Source organism: Podarcis erhardii, assembly GCF_964252035.2.
Source record: "Podarcis erhardii genome assembly, chromosome: 11".
NCBI lineage: Eukaryota > Metazoa > Chordata > Lepidosauria > Squamata > Lacertidae > Podarcis > Podarcis erhardii.
The window spans coordinates 1,402,367-1,428,861 of NC_138501.1; the positions used below are offsets into that span (position 1 = coordinate 1,402,367).

The following is a 26,495-nucleotide window of genomic DNA, read 5'->3' on the forward strand; positions in this document are numbered from 1 at the left end:
GATATGATCTTTGCAGAGTGTAAAACCCACACAGAGGATGTCTGTTTCCAACCCGCTTGTGAAGATTATCAGAGATCGCAAAGAAAGGAATGTATGATAACAAGAAGATGAAGAAAGTAATAAAGAGACTATCTGGATAGAACTGGATAGATCTGTTTAATTAAAGCAGCAATATAAGTGATGCTTGGACCCCCATTCGGAGCTTGATGTATGGGTACCCCCAACAAAATTTAAAAATCTGGCTGTATAATTTGGAACTAATGTGATTTGGAAATAATGTGATTTGATTGGCCTGTTAATAAAATATATATTTTTTTTAAAAAAACACCTCACATATATGTTGTCAGAAACAAAAGAGAATGGCACATTTACAGAGCGGGTAGCAGCCCTGGCATATTGCTAAGTAAGGATTAAACGATTTCTCCAAAATCATTTCACAATTAAGGTTTTCTTCTTCTGAATGGTACTGTGCTCTTTTTGCTGTATTAGCCCCTTGCCTAGCACGAACCACATCTAATCCTTGCAGCCCCAGAGGGCTATTGCAAACATGGTTGGAGGGTGGGCCTGAGGGAGACAGAGGGGGAGATGGCTCTTGCATACCAGGGCAGGGTATTATTGTTTCGCTATCTTGCCTTTCTAGACAACGGAAGCATACTTAAAGGAATGGCTTTTGCAGTTACCAGAAATGTTAATTTCACTTTGGTGCTTCAACTAACTTCTAAAAAGGATTTGTTTTGTCACAGAACATCATTCAACATCTCCAGCTGTTCTGTGCTCACCCAAGTTCAGACCACACGATACACATACAATACTATAAACACCAAATTGTTCAGTTATAACCATGCCTTAAAATGAAATAATGGCAGCTAAGTGGAGGAACTGGTAGAAGAATATGGCAGTGACAATGAATGAAAATAGTTTGAAAATAGTGAATGAGATGGTCATGGTGCACAGAACAATGAGAAGAGGATGCCAGTTCTTCTTTTTTACTACCTTCTCACTATGACATTTTAACAAAGTCCTGTGAAATACTTTCTAAACTGGTACCCGTGCTTAAAAAAATAAATATTTACTATTCCACTTAATTACATTCCTCCTGAGCTTGCTCAACAGTGCTAAAAATCCCATTTAAAACAGGAATTCATGTGACTATACATAAATTCTTCCCTTTCCCTCATGCTGCTATACAAAAGGCATATCTTTTCTTCCCTTCTTGAAAATATAGACATTTGTGCCACTGCAAGTTAATACAAAAAGGATACAGGTGAACGGTGAGCGTGTTAGCTAACTTCTTTTTACAATGATCAGGCAGAAGTATAGGGATGTGAGAAATCTGGGGAAAGTTGACGGCTACTTTGTTTTCAGTTTCTGTAGAGTAATACAAAGATGCCCTCACTAGCTGTCACAGCGATGGTACTGAGGTGGAAACCAGCATAGTCAAAACACCCTCTTTGTATGCATGTTATTTTGTTTCTCTTTCAAACCAATATATCCCTATTTTGAAAGGCAGATTTCTTAAACTGCTCACCCATTTATTTATTTTAAAAAATGTCTCTATAATTTTTCCTTTCCCCTCCCCCTCCCCTCCCCCTCCCATTAAGTGCAAATGCCAACTAGGTCAAGATACAGAACCTCAGTGCTTGACATTGACGTTATGAAAGTGCTAACTTCACTGTTGGCAGATGCCAGCTGTTGCTGACATATAATGGTCTGAAGTTACTTCATTCTGCTAATGAAAAAACTGGAGAGCAGGCAAGTCTCAGACAGTTCTTCTTGTTATGATGCACATATTATCTCTAACTATGCTTGCTCTCAAAGCTATGGAAGGCACCTGTTCTAGAGAGTCTTCTCATTGATAAGGTGTCCGACCTGTTCTCTGGTCTGGATGACTTGCTCCTCTGGAATGTACTTCGGAGGCTTGTTGCATTGCGCTGCCTGTCAAGTTTATCACTGATGGAGTAGCTTTTCTTTGTGTGTGCATACAACAAGTTGGACTCATCTGCAGAGTAACTGTTGGCCCTCTCTATTTTTGGAAGAGGGATATTGTTGGACAATGTTCTAGATGTATTGCTATCTTGAGATGACAAGGGAACTGCTTTTTTGTCTTTGGTTTCGGTATCCTCATTGTCAGAGCTTGGGTGACTTAGTTCCGCTTCCCTCTCTGGGTGGCAGCATCCTAAGTCATCAATTTTGTCTCCATGAACTCCAGGAAAGCTCGACCTTTCTGCAATGGTTTGAGGAGCACTGACACACCTTGTATCAATGCAGTCTGTAATGCTTGTGTACTCTGCTGTTTTGACTGGCACTCCAAGGCTGCTGAAATAGCTCCGAGAAGGAGAGAACATGAAACTGTGAGATTTTACTATTGGTGCTTCCTCTAAAATAAATGGGGTTGTAGCCAGGTATCGGCTGCTTTTAGACCTCTCCAAAGTATGGTACAAGGGAGGATCTGATTCCCAGGGGTTTGAGCAATCTGCAATTTGTGAATAGTCTGAAGAAAACACTCTTGTTTCCATCGATTGGTCTTCATAATCAATACTCCTGCCAGAAATTCTATCACCCGGAGTACTGCTGACATAAGCATTACTGGAGACAACACTGGAAGCTATCTGAGCTTGGAGAGCTGGATCTCCAGTCCCAAGGATGTTCATTGAACTGTCAAGGGGTTCTATGACAGACTGCAGCTCATCCATGGCTGAGACATAAATATCTATGCAAGAGGAAGGCCGTCTGGAGTCCGGGGCAATTGACAGAGTGCTTGTAGGCACTAAAGAAGGGATTTTTTGCTCTTTTGAGACAGAGTGAGAACTACTGGCACGGTGGAGGCTGAGGGACCTTTCTTTGAAAATGCTTTCAAATTTCTCCAACCCGCACTTGTCCTTCATGTTCATTGCATAAAAGGAGTGACTTCGCAAGCGGGGAATGACTGTTGGAGAGGTTGGTGACATGGACTCCTCCCCCGTGGGATCAATGCTTTCTTGAAGTTTGTATGTGTTTCCCTCCTGGCTGTTGAAGCTGCTCTGTCGGACAATGTAGGCTGTGTCAGTACAGTCAGAGGATGTTCGAGACCGTATCTTAGTGGCCTCCCCTCTGTCTAGGCCAGTAAGCTTATCTAAGGCTGTAGCCATTCGCCCTATCATGTCTTCCAGTTGAGCAAGCCGGATGTCTACAGTCTGAAGTGAAGCCTTCATGCAATGCTCTCGTTCATTCACTTCTTCTAATCGCATGGCCATATTCTCTACCCTACAAAAGAAAAGTAAAAAAGGAAGAGAGAGGAAAGCATAGTTAATTTCAGACTGAACAAATAGGTTAGTATGATTTACTAAACTTCAGGTTTCTTGCATCCAATTTAACAGAGTGGGAATGATGGTGCTAACATTGAAAGATTTTGAAGAGATAAGGGATTTATTAACGGATTGGTTACAGTTCAACCAACTAAATGATATTTTCAAAACAGATAAAAAGAAAGGTTTTAGTTATAAGATTTCAAGATTTCAAAAAGATCTGTTAGAAAACAATATTAAATCACTGTCGAAAATGTATACACTCCTCTTGGAATGGCATACAAAAGATGAACAGGTCAAGTTGGTAATGATACACTGGGCAAGGGATTTGGGGTATAATATTCAGATTTCAGATTGGGAAAGGTTATGGAAAACGGATTTGAAATTCATGGCATGTTGTATGCTGCAAGAAAACTATATGGAAATGATGTACCAGTGGTAAACTAGCAAAAATTTATAAAACAAGTACAAATACCTGCAGGAAATGTAAAGAAAAAGAAGGTACCTTTTATCATATGTGGTGGTCATGTAAGGTAATAAAGGCTTTCTGGGAGATGATCTATAATGAACTGAAAAAAATGTTTAAAATAACCTTTGTAAAAAAAGAAAACCTAGCAGCTTTTCTATTAGGAGTTATAGGTACCAACATCCCAAAGGACCAGAAAAGACTTTTTATGTATGCGAGAACAGCAGCACGGATGCTACTGGCCCAGAGATGGAAAGAAGAAAGAGTCCCTACCAGAGAGGAATGGCAAGCTAAGCTGCTAGACTACGCTGAAATGGCAAAGCTGACCAGAAAGCTCAGGGACCAAGAAGACAAGAAATTGAAGAAAGAATGGGGAAAGTTTACAATTTATTTAGGAGACCACTGTAAGCAGATGACAACATTAGCAGGATTTTAATCCCACTTTTAATGTAACAAATATTATGGACAATATGGATAAATGCAAAACATAGACTATGAAATAATACGCAGCTGGAAATGTTGACAATAGGACCCATGGAGGGGATGGGGGGAAGTCCCAAGATTCAAAGTAATCTCTTTTTATGGATATTTATTTGACATTGTAATTAATTTGCATTTGTAAAATCAAATAAAAATGATTTCAAAGTAAAAGATTTGATATGGGCGGGGGGGGGGGGGGGGAGAGAGAAAGAGGAATTTGGTGCTTTGCAAAAAACCACCAAACAAACAACTCTCTCATGTTTGCTTATCCAGATATCCCCCGGGGTGTGTGCCTTCTTGATTCGTGTCTTGTTGTCCAAACTGGAATTGGGAAAGTGGTCGCTCTCCCACCTGCGAGGACCCTGCATTTCTCAGGACAGACCTCCTGCCCCTCCCAGTCAGATACAGAAACACTGCTGGCAGCCAAAATCAAACCCCAAGCTCTGCAGAAGGAGAGCCAGCTCTTGGGTGGCCTTTAAAAGCCTTAAGGGGAAAAACTAAGTATGATGGACCTGCATTCTGTGCCCTTAGAACTGAAGCAGCCAGCTGGGTCCAGGGCAAGACAAAGCTTAGGAGGACGTGGTTGGTTCTTTTTTTTTTTAATAATAATTTTTATTCAGTTTTTAAAACACATAATTAAAAAACAAACACATCACAAAATACAAACAAACATAAACAAATCAAACATAAATAAATTCATAATCTTATTTTCTTATAACTTCTTTCAATCGACTTCCCCTTACCTCCCTTTCGTCAATTTATCCATTTAGTTCCCTTCATTAAATTCCCATAAATTTGTTAATTACAGCTGTAGTTCTCTGCTTCTTACCCCTTGACATCTTAACACTCCTCAATTTTACAACAGTTTTAAAGATATATTTTAAATTTCTTCCAGTCTTCTTCCACTGCCTCTTTCCCCTGGTCACGAATTCTGCCGGTCATCTCTGCCAGTCCCATGAAGTCAATCACCTTTGTCTGCCATTCTTCCAGAGTAGGTAGTTCTTGCATCTTCCAATACTTTGCCAGAAGAATCCTTGCTGCAGTAGTAGCATACATAAAGAAAGTCCTATCCTTCTTTGGCACCAATTGGCCAACCATGCCCAGGAGAAAAGCCTCTGGTTTCTTAGTAAATGTCCATTTAAGGACTTTCTTAATTTCATTATAGATCATTTCCCAGAAAGCTTTCACCCTCGGGCAGGTCCACCATAGGTGATAAAAGGTACCTTCGTTCTCATTACATTTCCAACATTTATTATTGGGCAAATGGTAAATTTTTGCAAGCTTGACTGGGGTCATGTACCACCTGTAGATCATTTTCATTATATTTTCTTTTAAGGCATTACATGCCGTAAACTTAACACCAGTGGTCCATAACTGTTCCCAGTCAGCAAACATAATGTCATGACCGATATCCTGTGCCCATTTAATCATAGCTGATTTCACCGTTTCCTCCTGTGTATTCCATTTAAGCAGCAAATTATACATTCTTGACAGATTCTTAGTATTGGGTTCTAACAGTTCCGTTTCTAACTTTGACCTCTCCTTCTGAAATCCTATTTTCCTGTCCTCTTTAAATGTCTCATTTATCTGATAGTAATGCAGCCAGTCTTGAACTTTGGACTTTAGTTTTTCGTAACTCTGAAGCTTTACCCTTTCACCTTCATATTCTAAGATTTCACAATATTTTGGCCATTTAGAATCCATATTAAGTTTTTTCACCCCCTTGGCTTCCATTGGTGACAACCACCTGGGAGTTTTAGTTTCCAGTAGATCTTTGTATCTGCTCCAAACATTATACAATGCTTTTCTAACAGTATGATTTTTAAAACCTTTGTACACCATTGCCTTGTTATACCATAAATATGCATGCCAACCAAAACAATTATCATATCCTTCCAAATCTAAGATGTCTGTGTTCTCAAGAAGTAGCCAGTCTTTCAGCCAGCAGAAAGCTGCTGCTTCGTAGTATAATCTTAAGTCCGGCAGGGCAAATTCCCCTCTATCCTTTGCATCAGTTAAAATCTTAAACTTAATTCTGGGCTTTTTGCCCTGCCAGACAAATTTTGATATATCTTTCTGCCACCTCTTGAAACAATCCATCTTGTCCAGAATTTGTAAGTTCTGAAACAAAAAAAGCATTCTAGGCAATACATTCATCTTAATAGTAGCAATTCGACCTAACAAGGACAATTTCAACCTTGACCATGTTTCTAAATCTTTCTTTACTTCTGACCAACATTTTTCATAATTGTCTTTAAATAAATTCAGATTCTTAGATGTTAAATTTACCCCCAGGTATTTCACTTTTTTCGTTATTCCCAAACCTGTTTCACTCTGAAACCTCTCTCTTTCTTCCATTGTTAAATTTTTCTCCAAAACCTTTGTTTTCTGTTTATTCAATTTAAATCCTGCTACTTGACCAAATATTTCAATTAATTCCAACACTCTTTTGGTACTAATTTCTGGCTGTTGTAAAGTCAAAACTAGGTCATCTGCAAATGCTCTTAGTTTATAATGTCTGGCTCCGACCTGAACTCCTTTAACCAACTGGTCCTTTCTAATCATATTTAACAAAACCTCCAGAACTGATATAAAAAGTAGAGGAGATATTGGGCAACCCTGTCGTGTACCTTTTTCTATAGGTATTTCTTCCGTTACCACATTATTTACAATTAACTTTGCTTTTTGTTCCGAATATATTGCACCTATACCGTTTTCAAAACCTTGGCCTACCCCCATCCCTTGGAGATTCTTTTTCATAAAGCTCCAACAAATGTTGTCAAAGGCTTTCTCCGCATCCACAAAAATCAAAACAGCCTTTCTATTAATGTCAACTTCTAACAGCTCCAAAATATCGATAATGTTCCTCACATTGTCTGACATATGTCTCCCTGGGAGAAAGCCAGTTTGGTCCTTATGAATCTCCCCTAGTAACACTCGCTTCAATCTTTTTGCCAAAATGTCTGCAAAAATTTTATAATCCACATTGAGTAAAGATATAGGGCGGTAGTTTTTAACCTGGTTTTTTTCAGTCTCTGATTTCGGTATAAGTGAGATGAAAGCTTCTTTCCACGATTCAGGTGCCTTTTTCCCCTCCATAATTTCATTACAAACTTCCTTTAAAGGTTGTATTAACCAATCCTTCAGCTTCTTGTAGTAACTGGCGGTCAAGCCGTCTGGTCCTGGTGATTTTCCCAGTTGCATATTCTGGATGGCACCCTCTATCTCTTGTTCTGTTATTTTCTCATTCAAGATCCTTTTATTCTGTTCTGAAATTTTTGGTAATCCGTAGTTTCTAAGGAATTCTTCAATTTCCTGTTCATTTACTGGCCCTTGTGCATATAATTTCCTAAAAAAGCTTTGAAAACAATTACTTATCTCATTGGGTTTGTAGATGGTCTTTCCCTCCATCTCTAAGCTGGTCACTGTATTCAGTTTCTGCCTCTTTTTTAATTGCCATGACAAAAGTTTCCCACATTTATCTGCAGATTCAAATGTTTTTTGTCTCATTTGCTTTATTTTCCATTCTATTTCTTGATTCATCAATTCCATGTATTGCATCTGATAATACTTTATCTCTCTCAAGATCTCTTGGGACTTTGGTTTGGACCTCAATTTCCTTTCTCCTTCTCTCATTTTTCCTAAAAAAATTTCTTTCCTCTCATTTTGTCTTTTCCTTTTTATAGAGTTCTGTTGAATTAGGAAACCTCGCATGACAGCTTTGCTAGCGTCCCAAATTGTTCTTTTCTCCACGTCTGTTCTCAAATTTATCTCAAAATAATCTTTCAATGTTTTTTGGGCCTTTTTATAAATCTCTTCATCTTTAAATAGGGTGTCATTCATTCTCCATCTGAAGGATCCAGTTGTTGTTAATTTCATCTCCATCTTTACAGCGTTATGGTCGGAGCAGGTTTTTGGGCAGATTTCTATCTTTTTGGTTCTTGGCGCCAGGCTGCTAGTAATCCAAATTTGGTCAATTCTTGTCCATGTCATTTTTGCTTCAGAAAAGAAGGTTCCCTCTCTTTCAAGAGGGTTCCTTGTTCTCCAGATATCAATCAAGTCCATAGTTTCAGTCATTTCAAAAAAAGTCTTTGGTAGTCTCCCCTCCTTTGAAATCACTTGTCTCTGTGCTTTATCCATATTTGTGGAGACGACTCCATTCATATCTCCCATCAATACGATTTTATAATCCAGAAAGTCCATTAAGGTCTCATGCAACTTCTTAAAAAATTCAGCCTTCCCTTCATTTGGTGCATAAACTCCGACTATCAAAAATTTTTCTCCTTGAATTTGTATTTCAATTGCCAGGTATCTTCCTTGTTCATCTTTAAATATCATTTTTGGAGCCAATTTTTCTTTTGCATAGATCACCACTCCTCTTTTCTTCACTTTGTCTGATGAGATAAATTCCTGTCCCAGTCTCTTATTTATCAATAATTTCCTGTGTGTCCTGACAATATGGGTTTCTTGCAAGCATATTAAGTCTAACTGCTCTCTCTTCAAAATATGAAAGACTTGGCGTCTTTTTCGGGGAAGGTTCAAACCGTTACAGTTCCAACTAAGAAGTTGCAGAGACATTTTGTTACTAAGTACCTGTTCCTCCAACTGCTCCAAGTTTCTGTTCTTCTTCTGATGGTGGTAACAAAAGTCCAAATGACAGGTTAGCAATATCAGTTGGTTCTTCCTCATCTACAGTTCCTTTCTGCAGGTCTTCCCGGTGTCTCCCCAAAAACTGTTCTTTATCTTGGATTGTTCTTATTTTGATCTTCTTTCCTTTGAAGTTAAAGGACAAACCCTGTGGAAATTCCCATCTAAAAGGAATGGCGTTTTTCTTGAGCAGATCAACCAATTCTTTAAAGAGGGTTCTCACCTCCAAAATGTATTTAGGGATATCTTTAAAAATCTGTACCTGAGAATTTTGGATCACCAAGGCTTTTTGGTAATGTAGATTCAATATTTTATCTCTCTGTTCCTTGGATCCCAATGTGATTAAACAGTCCCTTGGTTTCTTTGTCTGCCTCCTACCTAGCCGAAAGGCTGTTGTTATTTCGATCTCAACTCCTTCTCCTTCTCCCCATTCCTCATGCCAAAATTCTGCAAAGTTGTTTTTAAGGAATCCCACAAGGTTGTCGCCCTCACTCTCAGGGACCAATCTAAGTTTTAAATTCTTCTCCTTTCTCTGTAGTTCCCATAAAGAGAGGGTTGCATCATGTTCATTTACTTTTTTTTCGATTGGCTCAAATCTTCCCCTTGTTTCCTCTGCAGTTTTTTTTGCACTTTCAGCAATCCTTCTTGTTTCAGAACTTTCTTGAATTAATTTATTTATAGAATCTGTGTTAGATGATACGCTTGCCGTGTTCAAGTCCAATCTTGCTGTCAATTCTGTCAATTTTTTAGAATTTTCTGTGGACTGCTTTGTCAGTTCTATAGATTGCTTGGTCAGAGCTTCCAAAGATTGATTTATTTTGACCAGTGCCTGAGTCATAGATTCCATAGAAGCTGTTACTGTCTTTTCCTGTGCAGCTGGTGTTATATCTGGTATTGAACTCCTTTTCTTCTGTGCTTGTGCTTGCGCTTGTTTTGATTTATGTCTAGTTACTATCTCATCCACAGGGCCACTCATGGCCTCAAGGTCGTTCTCACAGAGTAGGCTTGCAAGTGGAAAATCCCACTGTTTCTTTTTTCAATGTACAAAGTTTCTCTTTAAACCCTCTAGAGGGAGCTTTCAATTGTGTCCAAAGGGAAATGAGTAACAAAGAAGCAAGGGAAACATAGAGCAATGAGCCAAAAGTTCAAGAGTCGATACTGTAAATCCACAAATGTTTCAGTTTAACCATAAGTTCAACAGCTTTATTTAAGTCCAAAAGTCCAACAGCTAAGTTTCAAAAAAAACCCTTACTTTGTATCCAATTTAGACTGACAGTTCTCCTTTCCTGGTGCCTTGCTCAGGCAGCTCGATCTGGGGGAGTTTGGCAGTGAAAAGTCTTTTTTTACGATTATTTCCGCGCAGGAACAATATCCAATTTTATCTTCCCCCCTTCTCCTGCCAATTGGGGGGAATATTAAGTCCAATGTCAGGTTTGACAGTTTGCGAAAGGTTTTTCCTTCAAATACAGCTTGCTATTTTCGTTGCTTCGCTAATCATGCAGTTCGGGGGGGCAGACTTCCTTGTTTAATGCCTTCCCCGTTTTCAGCCAATTTTCAAATTTAGTGTCCCGTTCAATCCCTCAATCTTACTCACGGGTGTTGCAGTCAAATCTTTATTTCAGGAAGGAATCGGCGCTCTCCGTTCATGGCGACACGGCTTCACTCCACAAGCTGGGTAGCGACTCTCAGCACCGCGCTCTCCCCGATGCCGCTCCAGAGCCTTTAAAAAGGCTCCTTTACAGTATCGAGGGGCGCAAAAGGTGCCCGCCTAGTCTCCTTGTTTACAGGCTTCCACGCCTGTAATTTTAGGGGTCCCCCGCTCGCCGTAGCGGGTCGGACCCAAACTTGCGGAGCAGTCCTGCCTCGGAGCTCGAGGCTAGAACCGCCATTAAACGATGGCGCCGACCGGAAGTCCGTGGTTGGTTCTTTGGGAACCAGGAACTCTCTTCCTAATGACTGGGGAGAACAATCCCACCAGTGGGAAGAGGAGAGCAAGGGCCGATGGTGAGAGAGGAGGAGCCAAAGGCCACTGCATCTGGCTCCGCCCCTGGTTCCTCCCGAAACAGGGTGTGAGGTCGTGTATATGTTGCACATTGAACACTTGTCGTTGGGCCCCTGCAATGTTTAGCATGAGTTGACACGTCTGACTCAAAATGTTGCATTATTTTACAACAAACTGATCTGTATAACTTTTATATCTTTATAATGTAAGGAGATAATGTTCAGAAAAGTGAACTGATAAGAAAAAAATCCAGAAGACTGATGCTTATGCAGTCAAGCATAAATAATTTTACCATTTCTGCATACTGGTTAAAAATTTCCTTTTTTAAAATTTCATATTTAATTTTAATGGCTGAGCTACACCTTTAAATTATGAATATACATATGTTTGGAAGCCTCAGGATGTGCTACAATACTTATTAATCTACTTATTTAGGAGAAACTTAACAAAAGAAATGAAAAAAAAATATGATTTACAATTTTTTTAACCCTGTTTTTTAATTTTTTAAAATCTACCCTAGTTTCTTGACAGTAAAGCCTTGTTTAAAGTTTTTTTTTCCCTTTCAAAAGTAACAAATTTCAAAATATACACTATGTAAGAAACCAAAATGAAAAATCTTTCACCTTTCAGAGGTAACCCGGATTCTTTCATCATTGGACGAATTGAATCTATCATCTTTCTCTCTGAAATACTCTTCTATACATTGTTCTTCAAAATCATGAACTTTTTTCAGTTCATCATCAGTTATAAAAAGCTCTGTAGAAGATATATGAGGCAATGACAAAGCAGCAGTTAAAAGAAGTTAATTAGCTATCATCACAAGGTTTTGAAAGGCACTGCCTATTTTGTGGCTTCAAAATTGCATATCTCCCCGCCCCCTGCCCCCACAAAGAAATCACATTTCAATCATTTTCAGGTTTGTAACATACATACGGTACATATTTCCATACATATTCCATACATATTTCAAGTGCCACACTTCATGTGGGACATGGTGGCTTTCAGTTTCAGGGTAGGCCAGACTCTGAAAAGTGGCTTTCTTAAGTTTTTTGGCATTCCTAATACAGTGGTACCTCGGGTTACATACGCTTCAGGTTACAGACGCTTCAGGTTACAGACTCTGGTAACCCAGAAATAGTGCTTCAGGTTAAGAACTTTGCTTCAGGATGAGAACAGAAATTGTGCTCTGGCGGGGCGGTGGCACTGGGAGGCCCCATTAGCTAAAGTGGTGCTTCAGGTTAAGAACAGTTTCAGGTTAAGAACGGACCTCCGGAACGAATTAACTACGTAACCAGAGGTACTCTTTGTGCTCGCGTCCTTGTCAAACCGAGAGAGATAAAAGGAAGAATATGTTGCCTCATGTACAGGGTTAGCCAACCTTTTAGTTTCCAGAGGTTGTAGGGTTCCAGCTCTGACCAGGAACTAGGGAAACCAGAGGCGCCATGTTGTGAGGGAGATGGTGTGAGTGTGATGTCACAAGTGTCTCTTGCAAGCTTTTTGAACTTTGGGAGTGCCCCACAACAAATATTGGTGCCCCCAAAAGGGTTTGGCCCCCAGGAGTTGGCATCTGTTCAGGGAAGTTTTTAATGTTTGAAGTTTTATTCTGTTTTTAGTTCTCTGTTGGGAGCCACCTAGAGTAGCTGGGAATACCCAGCCAGATGGGTGGGGTATAAATAATAAAATTATTATTACCTCTGATGGAAACTGTAATCCAGCAACATTTGAAGGGCACCAAATTGGCTCTCCTTGCTCTCAGCTGATTATTATTACACACAAAAGCAGCTGTGTAAAGAAACGCCTGAGCAGTTGAGGACTGTGATGCCCGTTTCCCCACTAGTCAGGGTCCTTTGGCTACTCTACTAGTGTGACAGAGCCACAAAGGGCCTTGGCAACATCTAGCTCCGGTGGTCACATTCCTGCCAAAAAAGGAAGGTTTTGGTGCAATGGCAGAAGGTCCCCAAAGAGGAGTCCTTAGGTAGGGAGTTTGAAAGCCAGGGCAAAGTGACAAAGAAGACCTTCTCCTGCATTGATGCATTTCAAAGGCGATTATACTCAATCTAATGTGTGGGATGCCATTGAAATGTATTTGGAGATTGCAACTGGCCCAGAATGCAGTAGTCAGGCAAGAGTTCTAAAATGCAACGGGCTGAAGTTCTGTTTTTTACATTTAAAGCTCTAATGGTCTGGCACCAGGATATTGGAAGGACCATCTCCTATTCAACACCATATACGTATGCACTGAAGCGATCTTTGGAGACCATTCTGGGTCTTCCATGCAGTAGGCTGCTGTGTGGGACTGCTTTTTTATTTGACTGTTTTATATATTGCTACTAAGCCACCATTTGGATCAGGAGAGACACCATACTTCACTGGCAGATCCCATGCTTTTCATGCAAAAAGCTCCCAGTTCAATGCCTGCCACCTCCAGTTTAAATGATCAGGTACCAAGTGATGGAAAATATTTTCTTTTTGAAACCCTGGAGAGCTGCTGCTAGTCAGAGTATACATTATTGAACCAGATGGACATATAACCTGACTTTGTATATTTCTATGGCTGCCAGCCCTACAAACTGCAGAATATGCCCTTTTGTGATCCTGCCAGTGGGTGTGTCCTGTCATGCAATCACTCCAGATAGGGCCTTCTCTGTGGTGGTGGAATCCTGTCTGTGGGTCTTAGAAGTGCATCAGTTTTTGTTGCCAACTCAAGATGCACCTCTTTGCTCAAACTTTGTGTTGTTTTTGGCATCTATTAACACCAGAAATTGTAAACTTCTGGTTTATCTATAGCTAATAGCTATGGGTGATGGGTAGTATTTTTGTCATTTTATTGTGAATTGCCCTGTGATGCTAACTGAATTAAGAGAAATTTCTAACAGGAAGGAAGGAAGGAAGGAAGGAAGGAAGGAAGGAAGGAAGGAAGGAAGGAGGCATTTTACAGCTCCTAGTGAATGGGAAGGGAAAATACATCAAACGAAAGTACATAAAACAAATGAAGTGCTAATGCCCTTGCTATGATTCTTGACTGCTCTCCAAATCAAGACAACTAAGCAGAGCTGAGTATATTTTCCATATGTTTATTGTATCTATGACGGAGAAGATGAATTAAACTTACTCAGTCCATAGTCTGTTTCATCAGGGTCGCTATCATGCTTCCGCCATCGACAGCATATGTGCTGAAATATCATAGTCATGTGACTGAAGATGATGAGTGGAGGGGGCAAGACTGGTCTTTCATGGAATGTCATAATAAGCTGATACCGCTGAAACTTCCATACTTGGTTAGATATCGATTTAACTTCAAAAAAGGTGTTGCTGAAGCAGAAGGAGAGGAAGAAAATGCCTTCTGATAAACAGAACTACCATTTAAAATTTCACATGCAATATAGGGGCCATTCCATACATTACACAGCCCCAGACATGAGTGTATACTCAGCAGGGATCTGCAGCTACTCATGGCTCTCTGGTAGATGTACCACAGAATAGTGGCCTTTTAAAACACTTGTTCGCTTTATTCACATGTTATAATGTTAGTTCCATACTTGAAAAGAATCTTAGGGCTACATCTACAAAAGTAATTTCATGATAAGGCAACAGAAACAAAAACTTGTTGTATACCTAAAGCTTCTCAAATACAACTGTTAGGCCACCCACTTCAAAGACATTCTTTTTGCCACATTAAACTGCTTTTTTACATTATCTGGTGAGGACAACAGCAATATTACTCCTAGCTGTCATGTTCCCAAAATAACACAGGAAGCTTGGAGCTTATAGGAGAAGCTCACTCAAGAGCTCTCAGAAAAATGAGATAAACCTGGCATGGAAAGGGGCCACCGCATGGGCTCTTCCCACATGTGCCACCATCATGCTCAGCAGTGTTGGAAAGAGCAGAGCACTAATGCTCCCAGACCACCAAGACAGTCAAAGAACCCAGTTTAATCTTAGGCTTCAGTGTAATTCTGGGACAAGTAAAAAACTCAAAACAGCAATGCAACAGTTCTTAAGAGGTCCATTATTCCCTAGTCCACAAAGTTTACAGAGTAAGCTGAGCTGCTTCCAGGTTTGAGGGGCTCTCAGCAAAATGCCCTCCATGGGTCCAGGCAGCAGCGACAGGTGGCAACAAGGGGCAATTTAAATAGAGTGTATCACTCTGGTGCATTGTGGGAAATGGCAGCTCATGGTCATGAACTGGGGTCAACACTGGTTCATGCTCTTGGCTGGTGTGGGGCTCTGAAAGAAGCCCAAGGATGCTGTTGCTGGTCCTGGATGCAAGCAGCCTAGTAATAGTAATAGTAATATTTATACCCCACCCATCTGGCTGGGTTCCCCCAGGCTATACGGGTGGGGAGCACTTTGGCTCATAACATGCACTGTACATGAGCAGTGAGGATTTTAGCTTCCTCCCAGAAACCAGTGGCTCCTGGTATTTTTCTTTAACGTAGCCCCAAGGCAGCTCCAAACTGACCAGAGTGGTGTAGGAAGGGGGCAGGCTCAGTCTTTTCCTAGGAAGCCATCTCCTGCCCACCAGAATATCCCCCACGGAAAGGAAAAGCAGCTGGGGAGGCAATTTTGACCAGAAAAATGGCTGGTGGGAGAAGAGCAGCAGCAGCTCAGGCTTGGAGTAGAGAGGGGGAGACCTCTGCCTGGAACTCTGGAGAACGGATGCCCCTCACTGTAAAATCTGATGTAGATAGACTAGGAGTCTGACTTAATACCAGGCAGTTTCCTGTGTGTTCAGCTGATTTGATGAAATTCGAAGCAATTTGGGGCTCTAAGGAAGTTGTAAAATACAATAAAATGGGAAGATACGTATTTCCTATGTCTCCTGCATCTTATCTAGTTATCCACGGGAAGGTTGCTAAGTCAGATCCCTTTTTCTGACCAGAAGAGAACTCTCTGAACTATTAAAAAACAAAAGATAATTCATTATATTTTTACCAGTTTGTGAGTTTACATTCTCCTGATTGACTGCAAAAGTAATCTGAGCTGTTAACCATGTAAATGCACTATCAACACTATCACTATAACCCCATCTTAGAAATTCCAAACTTGAGCATCAAAAGTTCCTGAAACATTTACTACAGTCACTGAATTTTAAAACAATAGACACTCACTTAAAAACGGCAATGAGGAGGTTCACCAGAAGGATGTTTGCAACCAAGAGGTAGCAAGCCATGATGGCAGGAACGATCCATGCTCCTGTTTTGCAGGGAGGCAGCTGGATTATTTTCCCATCCTCTCTGGTTTCATTCTGACCACAAGGAGCTGGGAAGAAACAAGGGAGGAGGGGGATTAAAAAGAATCCCAGTTTTCAAAACCTTAACAGAAGTTATCAAATTTTTAAAGGCACCATCAAAAGCTTAAAAACCACAGGAGCATTCACTCTCTGATCATTCACTGAGATCAAATCTGCAAATCTGCAAATCTTCCAGAGAATATCCACTCCTATGGCTATTGAAATTTGTTTCTTTAAGGTAGGTTCTATATATTATTAGATTTCCCATTTATACATCTCAAAGTAAACATTTTACACAATATCATATGTCTGTTGACTTCCCTTCTTCTCCTTCCATAGTTCTTTTTACTTATCTATCATTCCTGCATATTTTACTATAACCATTTTAGTCAATTCTCCAGTTTACGTCATTCAGTTATTAATCTCACTGTTGAATTTATCTTAATGCTGCCACTGTTTTCAGTTTAAGGTGGGTTCTTTAAAGCAGTTTGCTGAGAAATACAATGAAGTCTTCAGAAGGAGCAGCTTTCCCTGGCATTTCCTTTTGTTTCAAGATGTTTACTGCATGTTCTAAAACAGCATTCAGTAAATTATGGTCATGAACTGATTAAAATACGTATGCTAAACTTTTTTGTTCTGCTATAATTTTTTTTGATTTTGGTAATATATAGTGTAGCAGAGCTCCTCAAAAGAAGTAAGCAAAGAGATCATTTGACCAGCGCAGGATGGAAAAGTAAGAAAGAAGGTTTCCGCCTGACCTCACGATTCATGGCGGTAGCTCTCCACTGCCCTTTGGGGCAGAGGGGAAGTTCAGGCAGGGAAAGCCAGGATTTAGGAGGCAAAAATCCTGACCATGTTCCCCAACGGGTTCTGGGGAGTTCACTGCACCCCACTGTGCCACTTAAGGCCGTGTTTGCCAACTTAAAGGCAGAATGGGTACGAACCTCTGTCTCCGGCATGATTTGTGATTGGTTCCTCATTAATTTGGAATATTGGCATTAATCATGAGGTGCTCCTGAAATGACATATGATAACGGGCTGCAATCAATCATCTGCAAAAAGGACTGGGTTTGGATCTTTGAAGGTATTTGATTTTTCTGAAGCTTGAAAACCCTTAAAACCGGGAAGGAAGGGGGCGCATAAGGTGCTTTGTGCTTTCATTTGGTTTCCAAATCTTTTTCCCCCCTTGTCCTCCCCTGCAAAATGAAAGAGATGTGTGTAGCTGTGGCTATGTTATTCTGTCTGGCACCAAAGAAAAGAGGGGGGGGGAGCTTTTGATTTATGTTTGAGAAGGAATTTAACAAGGTTTTATTATGCCCTCCCCCATCAATCGAGGTTGAATGGACTTTATTTAAAATTATCTTTGGACTGGAGTGTGAGGGAGCAATGCAGAGTAAAAACCAGAAACCTTTTTTTATTGGGTATAGTGGGTAAAAGATACCGAGACAAGATAAAAAATTGTTCTGCGGCCAGAATTTTGTTAGCCCCAAAATGGAAACATCATGAAGTACCATCAAAAGAAGAGTGGCAGATGAAATTGATGGACTTTGCAGAACTAGCAAAACTGACAGGAAGAATCCGGAACCAGTGAGATCAAGTATTCCTAAAAGACTGGAATAAATTTATATTATATTTGAAAGACATCTGTAAGCAATTAACATCACTAGCAGGGTTATCAGAAGATTTGTAAGATGAAATTACTACCTATTCAGAATGAGTAATTTAATATTTTAAGTAATGATATAACAAGAATAGGAAAAGTAGTGAAATGCAAAGATGCAAAATTTAATTTTGTAAACCATTAGGAGCGAGGGAGGGAAGTCATTAGGCTCAGGTGAGCCAAAAAGATATAATAAGATAATATCATGTTACGCAATGTAATTATATGTAAAACCAATAAAAATTATTACAGTGGTGCCCCGCAAGACGAACGCCTCGCAAGACGGAAAACCCGCTAGACGAAAGGGTTTTCCGTTTTGGAGGCGCTTCGCTAAACGAATTTCTCTATGGGGTTGCTTCGCAAGACGAAAAAATCTTGCAAGTTCCCGTGGGGTTTTTTCGCTTTTTTTTTGCCCTTTCCCTAAGCGCTAAGCCGCTTATCAGCTGTTCCGCTGATAAGCCGCTTCTCAGCTGATCGCTAAAAGCCGCTAGACCGCTAATAGCGCTAATCCGCTAAGCTGTCAATGGGCTTGCTTCGCAAGACGAAAAAACCGCTAGACGAAGAGAATCGCGGAACGGATTCTTTTCGTCTTGCGAGGCACCACTGTATAGGGAAATAAAGCGCAATGCAGAGTAAGAAGATGAGTGGCTGCTAATTAAATCTGGCAAGAGGCTATATTTGAGAGAAGACTTTGTCTTTAGCTGTGTGCCAAGGAAGAACCCCAGAGTGGAATTTCAATGGAAGAGACTGGGCATGTTATCTGGGAGTTATTTATAGCTGCAGCCTGTACACAAGTTGGTGAACAGCGGAAGGAATATGGAGTGTGAACTGACCTTCTTTACTGCAGTGAACTGAACTAAGGAATATAAAAACTAACTCTGCCAACACACCAGGTCCGAGAACAACGTTTATGAAGGACTAAACCCGTCAAATCGATTTTATATTTATGAGAAACAACAGAGGTGCTGTATGTAAGGAAAGAATAATGGTCAGCTGTGAGAATGGACTAACATCAAGAGAAGGATTAAGTGGATATTAAAGAACAGATGAAGTGCCTACAAGAGGAAGTGGTGGACATATGTTTGCGACAGGAGTGGGAAACCTGGTTTTTTTAAAAAAAGAAATTGTATTAAATTAAAGTAATTTGGTTTAATCTCTAATAATTTGGAAAGCCAATAAAAATAAGATATATAAAAAGGAAAAGTAAGAAACACAGAAGCATCATAGAAATTTTATTGACATGTTATTTTCATTCTGGTCTGCAGATAGTATCCCTAGAAATGATGGTGGAGGGAAGATGAATATGAGCTATGTGTGTTAGCTGGGATCATTACTTTGGGTGGCGATGACAACTCCTTATAGGCTGTCAGTAGAACAGCAGTTACAACAGTCCATCACAGACAAAAAATGACAGGATCATAATATGGTATGTCTAAGTTGTTTAGACCAATCTACTTCTTCAGGCAGGTTCCTCTGTTTAACCAGCCCTCCTCCAGATTAGTTTGGCCAAAAAGCCTCAATATAGCACAACCAAGTGAAGAGACCAAGGCCTAAGAAGCTTGTGAGATGAGAAATACATCTAGCAGAATCGACTCCAGTTCCCCTGTTTAATCTGTACCTTCTGTTGGACCTGAATACGTAAGAGGAATTCTGGCAGTTGCAGTTTGCCATATGGTTTTACTCAACATGTTTAAAGCTACTTCTGGTGTTCCTGGATTTCTCTATAAGACACTTTGTTCCCAGAACAAAACAAATTCCTTCCAGTAGCACCTTAAAGACCAACTAAGTCAGTTCTTGGTATGAGCTTTCGTGTGCATGCACACTTCTTCAGAAGGTATCTGAAGAAGTGTGCATGCACACGAAAGCTCATACCAAGAACTGACTTAGTTGGTCTTTAAGGTGCTACTGGAAGGAATTTGTTTTGTTTTGACTATGGCAGACCAACACGGCTACCTATTTGTTCCCAGAGGTCACCAGGCCAACCCCTCACCTAACCTCCCAAGTCCAGGTGTAATGGTCCTCACAAAACCTTCTGTTACGGCATCTCAGAGACTAGGAAGATTCTCAGAGGCCAAGGACACATTCCACACAGCAAAAACACCTGGGGAAGGTGTCCTGGGGAGGAAGCAGGCCCCACAGATAGTCCCAAGGGCTGGACAGTGATGCCTGGAGGGCTGTATTTGCCTGGCCTGATTTTGCCCACACACTTCAGCAAAACAGTGTTGGGGAAAGACAGGGCAGTGATGGTGCGGCAGTTGGAGGGTCAGATTGGCACCCCAGCTGCTCCTGCCACTCAGCTTCCTGCACCTCCCCCCGCCCCCGGTAAGTGGCACCGGGAAGCCAGATGCGCCACACTGCTCAGCCGGCACCAGCCAGCACAAGGCACATGGGGAGAGATCTACTGAGCTTATAACCCACTGCAAGTGGAAGGTTAAAATACTAGATATATATTGATCAAGGGAAGATAGCATTCAGAACAAATACAGATGAGTAAATAAGAGCTCTGATACCCTGCTTCACCAACTCTCCTTTCCAGAGCTATCCTAAATGTTTAAACTGTGCTTTCATTCTCTCCCTCACCTTCTCCCTCAACTCTCTGTCTCTCAACTCCTCTTCAACTGTCATTCCCAACAGACACCTTCCTCCTGTCACTCACTATGACTCCACCCAGCATTCAATCACAGTCTCCTGCTGTCAACTCACTCTTCTATTGTTTTTCATCACCTCCAAGCCCAGCTGGAGGAAGCTGCTTGGTGCACATATGGAATTACAAGGGCACGTTATTTATTTCACACATAAACATTATACAGTGGTACCTCGGGTTACATACGCTTCAGGTTACAGACTCCACTAACCCAGAAATAGTACCTCGGGTTAAGAACTTTGCTTCAGGATAAGAACAGAAATCGCGCAGCAGTGGCGTGGCGGCAGCGGGAGGCCCCATTAGCTTAAGTGGTGCTTCAGGTTAAGAACAGTTTCAGGTTAAGAACAGACCTCCAGAACGAATTAAGTACTTAACCTGAGGTACCACTGTATATCTCTTGATTGTCAAAATATCTCAAAGCGGTGGGAGCGGGGAAGACAGCTTCACTGCATCTTAATAAGCCAAAGAGCAAGGAAGGAATAGATGTCAAAGGGGAGACCAGGGCAAGGCCCATGTGCTGAGAGCCCCAGAACGCCAGGAGTGGTTTGGCAGTGCTGCGGAGCGGCCATCCCACGCAAGGGGTGCTGCAGCACACATGGGCAGCGTGAGGGCAGCGTGAGGGGACAGTGAGCTCCTGGGGCTGTAGAGAGAGATCAGGAGTGCTGAATGGTGCCCACACACCCTGCCCGCTCTGCCCCTGCCCTGTCAGGAGGCTGGCTCTGTCATACCATTCCACTGCCCCGGTTGCTCCTTTAGAGCTTCAAATGGCTGTTATATATCAGGATGATAGCTTTTAAAACCTGCTTTAGAAAAGGTTAATGAAAAGTTGTTTGCTGCTTTTGCCGCATGAATACAATTTAGTCTGAAGTATGCGTCTCTGTGGCTGCTAACCATAAAGTTGGTGGTCCAAGCCCACCCAGGACAGCTGTGGGCAGGATTCCTACATTGCAGAAAGTTGGGCTAGATGACCCTTCCAATGCAACCCTTCTGTGATTTTACATTGGGGCTCTCGGAAGCAGGTTGTTCACACCCGGCATTCTTAGTTTTTCTGAAGCTTGTTTCAAGCAAACTTGGACAACGGCTTATCAGGATTTCAAAATTAGACTTGAAAATAAGTATTCCACATGTGACCTGACATCAATAAATAGAGTTACAATTACAGCTTGGTCAGGTGCAAGGGCAGACCTTGGCATCTCAAATTTCAATGGCGCCTCATGCAATGCCAAAATCTGGAAGGGGTGGGGAGGCTGTGGAGAGGACGGTGCCTTAGCCCTGCCACACTGCACAGCCACTCATGGGAGGCTCTGAATTTATAGAACTTTGGAGTCATAATTCTTATAATCCGTGATTGAGGGAGCGGTCCCATGTGCCCCCCGGCCCTTCAGCCCCCCCAGATGGTACCCCGAACACAAAGAAGTCAACAAAGTACTGTGAATGAATCCAAAGCTTCATTGATGCATATTAAAAGTCTAAGAAGAATTCTATATCAAAAGCCTGTCATGAAAATGGATGACCGAGAGAAGTGCAAACTTTGGATATGTTCAGTCTTTCTCCCCGCCCTCCGTTTAACCTTCACTTGAATTGACTGTTAGTCAAGGAAGATTTCTCTGGGATCCTTTTGAATAGGTAGCCTCTTACAGAAAATTAAAAATTGAATTAATTCTGTTGAACAAAGTTCACCAGCATGGAAATAATTTTTCAGTCCAGAGCAATTAATAAGTAAGGCTGTGTGCACATCATACATTTAAAGAATGTTCTCCTTCCCCCGAGAATTCTGGGAACTGTAGTTTGTTAAGGGTGCTGGGAATTATAGCTCTCTGAAGGGTAAACTACAGTTCCCATTATCATTTTTTTTTGGGGGGGGGGGAGAAATGTGCTTTATGTCCTTTTAATGTATAGCATATAGACAGCCAGATAGGCCTCTCCTTTTCTGCCGTCCTCTTCAGATTTTAATAGGTGTCCTGGCTCTTTTCTTTTCATTCCTTTAGCAGGCCTTAACTTTGTGTTTGAGAAGGGACCCCAAGGATCATCCACTCCAACCCCCTGCAATGCAGGAATCTCAACTAAAGCATCCAGGACAGATGCCCATCCAACCTCTGCTTAAAAACTTCCAAGGAAGGAGAGGCCACAATGTCCCAGGTGTTATGTACTGAAGTTCTCACCCTGGGCCACCAGGGGGATACTGTAGATAGTTTTCACTCAGGTCCGCATATGCAAATAAGGAATTGGAACTGACGTTCAGTGGTATATATGGTAAGCAGGCTGGCTGAACCCTTCAGCCCAGTTCTGTTCTGGCCTGTGAATAAACAAGAGCTGTTTGAAGAATTGCTGTGTCTGATATGTTCACCCACAATTTAACACCGAGGGAGACCGTTCCCCTGTCAAACAGCTCTTCCTGATGTTTAGTCACAATCTGCTTTCTTATAAATTGAAGCCATTGGCTTGAATCCTACTCTTCAGAGCAGGAGAAAACAAGCTTGCTCCCTCTTCCATGGGTCAGATAATTGAAGATGGCTATCCTATCTCCTCTCCTTTTCCAGGCTAAACATACTCAGCTCCATCAAGCGCTCCTCATAAGCCATCGTTTCCAGACCCTTGATCATCTCGGTTGCCCTCCTCTGCACACGTTACAGCTTGTCAATATCCTAATTGCAGCGCCCAGAATTAGACACACTATTCTAGGTGTGCTCTGACCAAGGCAGAATAGAGTGGGACTATGAGCTTCCTTGATCTGGACACTAGACTTCTGTTGATGCAGCCTAGAATAGCATTAGCTTTTTTTTGCTGCTGCATTACCCTGTTGACTCATGTTAAGCTTGAGGTCCACCAAGACCCCTAGATCCTTTTCACATGTACTGCTAGTGAGCCAGGTGTTCCCCATCTTATATTTGTGCATCTGGTTCTACTTGCCTAAGTACAAAACCTTCCATTTGTCCCTATTGTAATTCATTTTGTTAGTTTGGGCCCAGTTCTCCAACCTGTTAAGGTCATTTTAAGTTCTGATTGTCTTCTGCAGAATTAGCTCCCACTCCCAAGCACTGGCAGAGGAAGGGGATGCGGGGTGTGTGGCCACTCCAGGTGCCATCCCGGGGGGGGGCGACATTGCCACGCACCCACCCACACTCGCTGCACCCCCTGGGCACTTGCCGCGGGCGGCGAGAGGCTAGCAGCACCCCTCCCCCAATGCTCACCGCGTGGGCAGCGGGAGGCTAGCGGTGTCCCCCTGATGCTCACCGTGCAGGCGGTGGGCGGCTATGGGCGCTTGCTGGGCATGCAGCTAGCCCTGCCCCCGTGAGCTGGCCAGCCCCACTCCTGCGCCACTCTGGGTGCCAGAGCAGGTAGCTTCGCCTCGGTGCCCAGGTTTGGTGTCATCTGCACATTTGATGAGCATCCCCTCAATTCCTTCATCCAAATCATTTATATAGACGTTGAACAACAACGGGCCCAGGACAGAACCCTGTGGCACCCCACTGGTCACTTTTTTCCAGGATGATGAGGAACCATTATAGAGCACTCTTTGAGTTTAATCAGTCAACCAGCTACAAATCCACCTAACAGTTACCTCATTCAACCCACATTTTACCAGATTCCTTGTAAGAATAGTATGGGGGTCTTTGTTTTACTGAAGGGGTCACATTGGTGGGCCACATTCTGTCAGGTGTCATCTGTTGGGGGACACAGGCTGGCAGGGTGTGGACCCAGAGACTGTGATGGGCAAAGCAAAGACAAAAGTGTTTTGGTTTAACTAGTCTGGAATAACAGCCATGTTGCTCCCATTTCCATCATGACTATTTCAGAAGAGAATTGAGAGAGAGAGGGAGGAATGAGAGGTTTGAAAGGCCTCAGAGTTCATCAAAACTTGTTTGCCATGATCACCTGCATGGTATAAATCAGTGAAGTTTCTGTTTGGGAAGACATCCTATGCATTTTTGCATTTCTGAATTTTATCCCACGTTCTGGACTAGGTACTCATGTAAATTTGCAGCCCACAGATAAAATGCTAGTTGGATAAAAAATTATGAAAGTGAGGGAACAGTGGAACACTGGAAAACTGTTTCTGCTTGGTTCTGCTCACAGCGGCATATTTTCAGTCCTTGTCTACATCCTCTATCTCCCGTGTTTATCATCTTTTTGTGATGCTAATTTTTCTTGGCCTCCTCCATGTTCTTTGTGTAGCTTCCTATCAGATCCTCTGTCTCTGGTCACTGGAGAGCCAAGAGAGTGTGGCTGCTTCAGGCCACAGCACCCAAACTCCAGCGGGTGCAGAATGCTGTGGCAAGGCTCCTTACGGGGTCCTTGCCGCGGGATCACATTCATCGAGTGCTTTACCAACTGCACTGGCTCCCGGTGGAGTACAGGGTCAGGTTTAAGGTGCTGGTTTTGACGTTTAAAGCCCTATGCGGCCTAGGACCCACGTACCTATGGGACCGCCTCTCCTGGTTTGCCCTACGGAGGACCTTAAGGTCCACAAATGACAACATTTTGGAGGTCCCAAGTCTCAAGGTGGTTAGATTGGGCTCAACTAGGGCCAGGGCCTTTTCAGTAGTGGCCCCAACTTGGTGGAACACTCTGTCACAAGAGACTAGGGCCCTGTGGGACTTGACATCTTTCTGCAGGGCCTGCTAGACAGACCACATTATGATTTTACTGTAATTTTACTGGTGTTAGCTGCCCTTGGCCCGGCTCTGGCCAGGGAGGGCAGGGCATAAATAAAAATTATTATTGTTATTATTATTATTATTATTATTTCTCCAATATGATTACAACAGCCATGCCACAAAACTTGTTGTTTTAAAAAGATGTGTTTTGCATGTGGGTTTTGAAATTTGCTCATTTGTAAATCATTGCTCTAAAATCCATTTCTCATTTGACTCAGTCCATGTGTGAGAGAAGGACGTTGCCTCTTGTTTAGCAGCATAAACACATTCTAGGGAAAATGATTAGAGGTTTAGCAAGAGGGCCAGAGAAGTTCAGTGGGCCTCAAATAATAATAAAAATGACTCCTGTGTCAAATAATTATGAATGCACCTTCTCAACAAATACATTTCATTCCCAATCCTAACTGCACAGTCTACAATATCCATGCACATTCCATTTCTTCCCCATTCAAAAAGAATTCAGGCATTTATTTATGGACACTTCACCACCACAAAAACCACAGAGAACATGCAGCCAGTTTGTAAATCACTATGCATTGCTTCACAGAGGTTAAGACGAACATGGGGCACATCTGTGGCATGGAGAGGCAGCCAGCTGATGCCCCCATGCGCTAACCTGGCCAGCCTGCAGTCATGCTTCACAGAACAATGCAAAGTAACAAAATAAAAAACCCAAACAAAACTATACAAACAAAACAAATGTAGTATTTGTATATTTCTCAAATTCAGTGAATTTTTTATATAGTACAGGCCTAAGAAACGTGGATTTCTCAATGAACCCAGAATTTATGGCTAGCAAAGAAGTGATAGAAAATGCAAGAAAGAAAGAGAAACCAAAATATTGTAATGTCTGATGGCTCTAAAGAGCGTGTTGAGCTTGTAGGCTGGCGCTTGGCTGACATTTGAGAAAGTACAAACACTCAAGTGTAAAGAGTCAACTGTGGCTGATTTAGCTTAGGCCAGAGTGGAGAATATACATTTCCAAATAGTGCAAAAACAAACATTTCAGAGAAATAACATGTAACATTGTGTGGTTTAACCAGCCATGGGTTGTTCTTCTGCATGTGCTACATGTTTTAGAGACAATATTGCATTGTCATAGATGAGAAATCACAGAATGTTTGACAGCAGACTGCAGTGCTAGACTTACGCCCCTGCATAAGAACAGTTGAAGGAGCTCAGGAGGAGGGTTCTCGTAAGGGATCATATTCTCCAGCCCAGATTTCTTCTCTCTCAGGCAGATCCAGACTTTTACCTGCCTAAAATTACTCTCTGAATGTGGTAGACATTTCCTCTTTGTCTTTCACTTTTAAAGTCTGTTTTGTGCAGAAATCAATCTCAGTAACATAAACACTCGATCATAGGAGCCAACTCCAGCGGGCCGTGTGTGTGTGTGTGTGTGTGTATATATATATATATAT

The 26,495-nt window shown here is 41.8% G+C and overlaps 1 protein-coding gene across 8 annotated transcripts in view; it reads right to left on the reverse strand.

Moving 5' to 3' along the window:
• Positions 1-474: 474 nt before the first annotated feature.
• Positions 475-26,495, reverse strand: part of TRPM3 (transient receptor potential cation channel subfamily M member 3) — a gene marked incomplete at its 5' end in the record, with an annotated part of 405,379 nt that continues 379,358 nt past the window's right edge. For all 8 annotated transcript variants that reach the window (XM_081880910.1, XM_081880909.1, XM_081880905.1 and 5 more), the window contains 4 exons: positions 475-3,243; positions 11,503-11,635; positions 13,992-14,191; positions 15,991-16,141. In XM_081880910.1, coding sequence (XP_081737036.1) covers positions 1,797-3,243; positions 11,503-11,635; positions 13,992-14,191; positions 15,991-16,141 — 1,931 coding nt within the window. In that variant the 3' untranslated portion in view covers positions 475-1,796. The remainder of the gene's footprint in view (positions 3,244-11,502; positions 11,636-13,991; positions 14,192-15,990; positions 16,142-26,495) is intronic.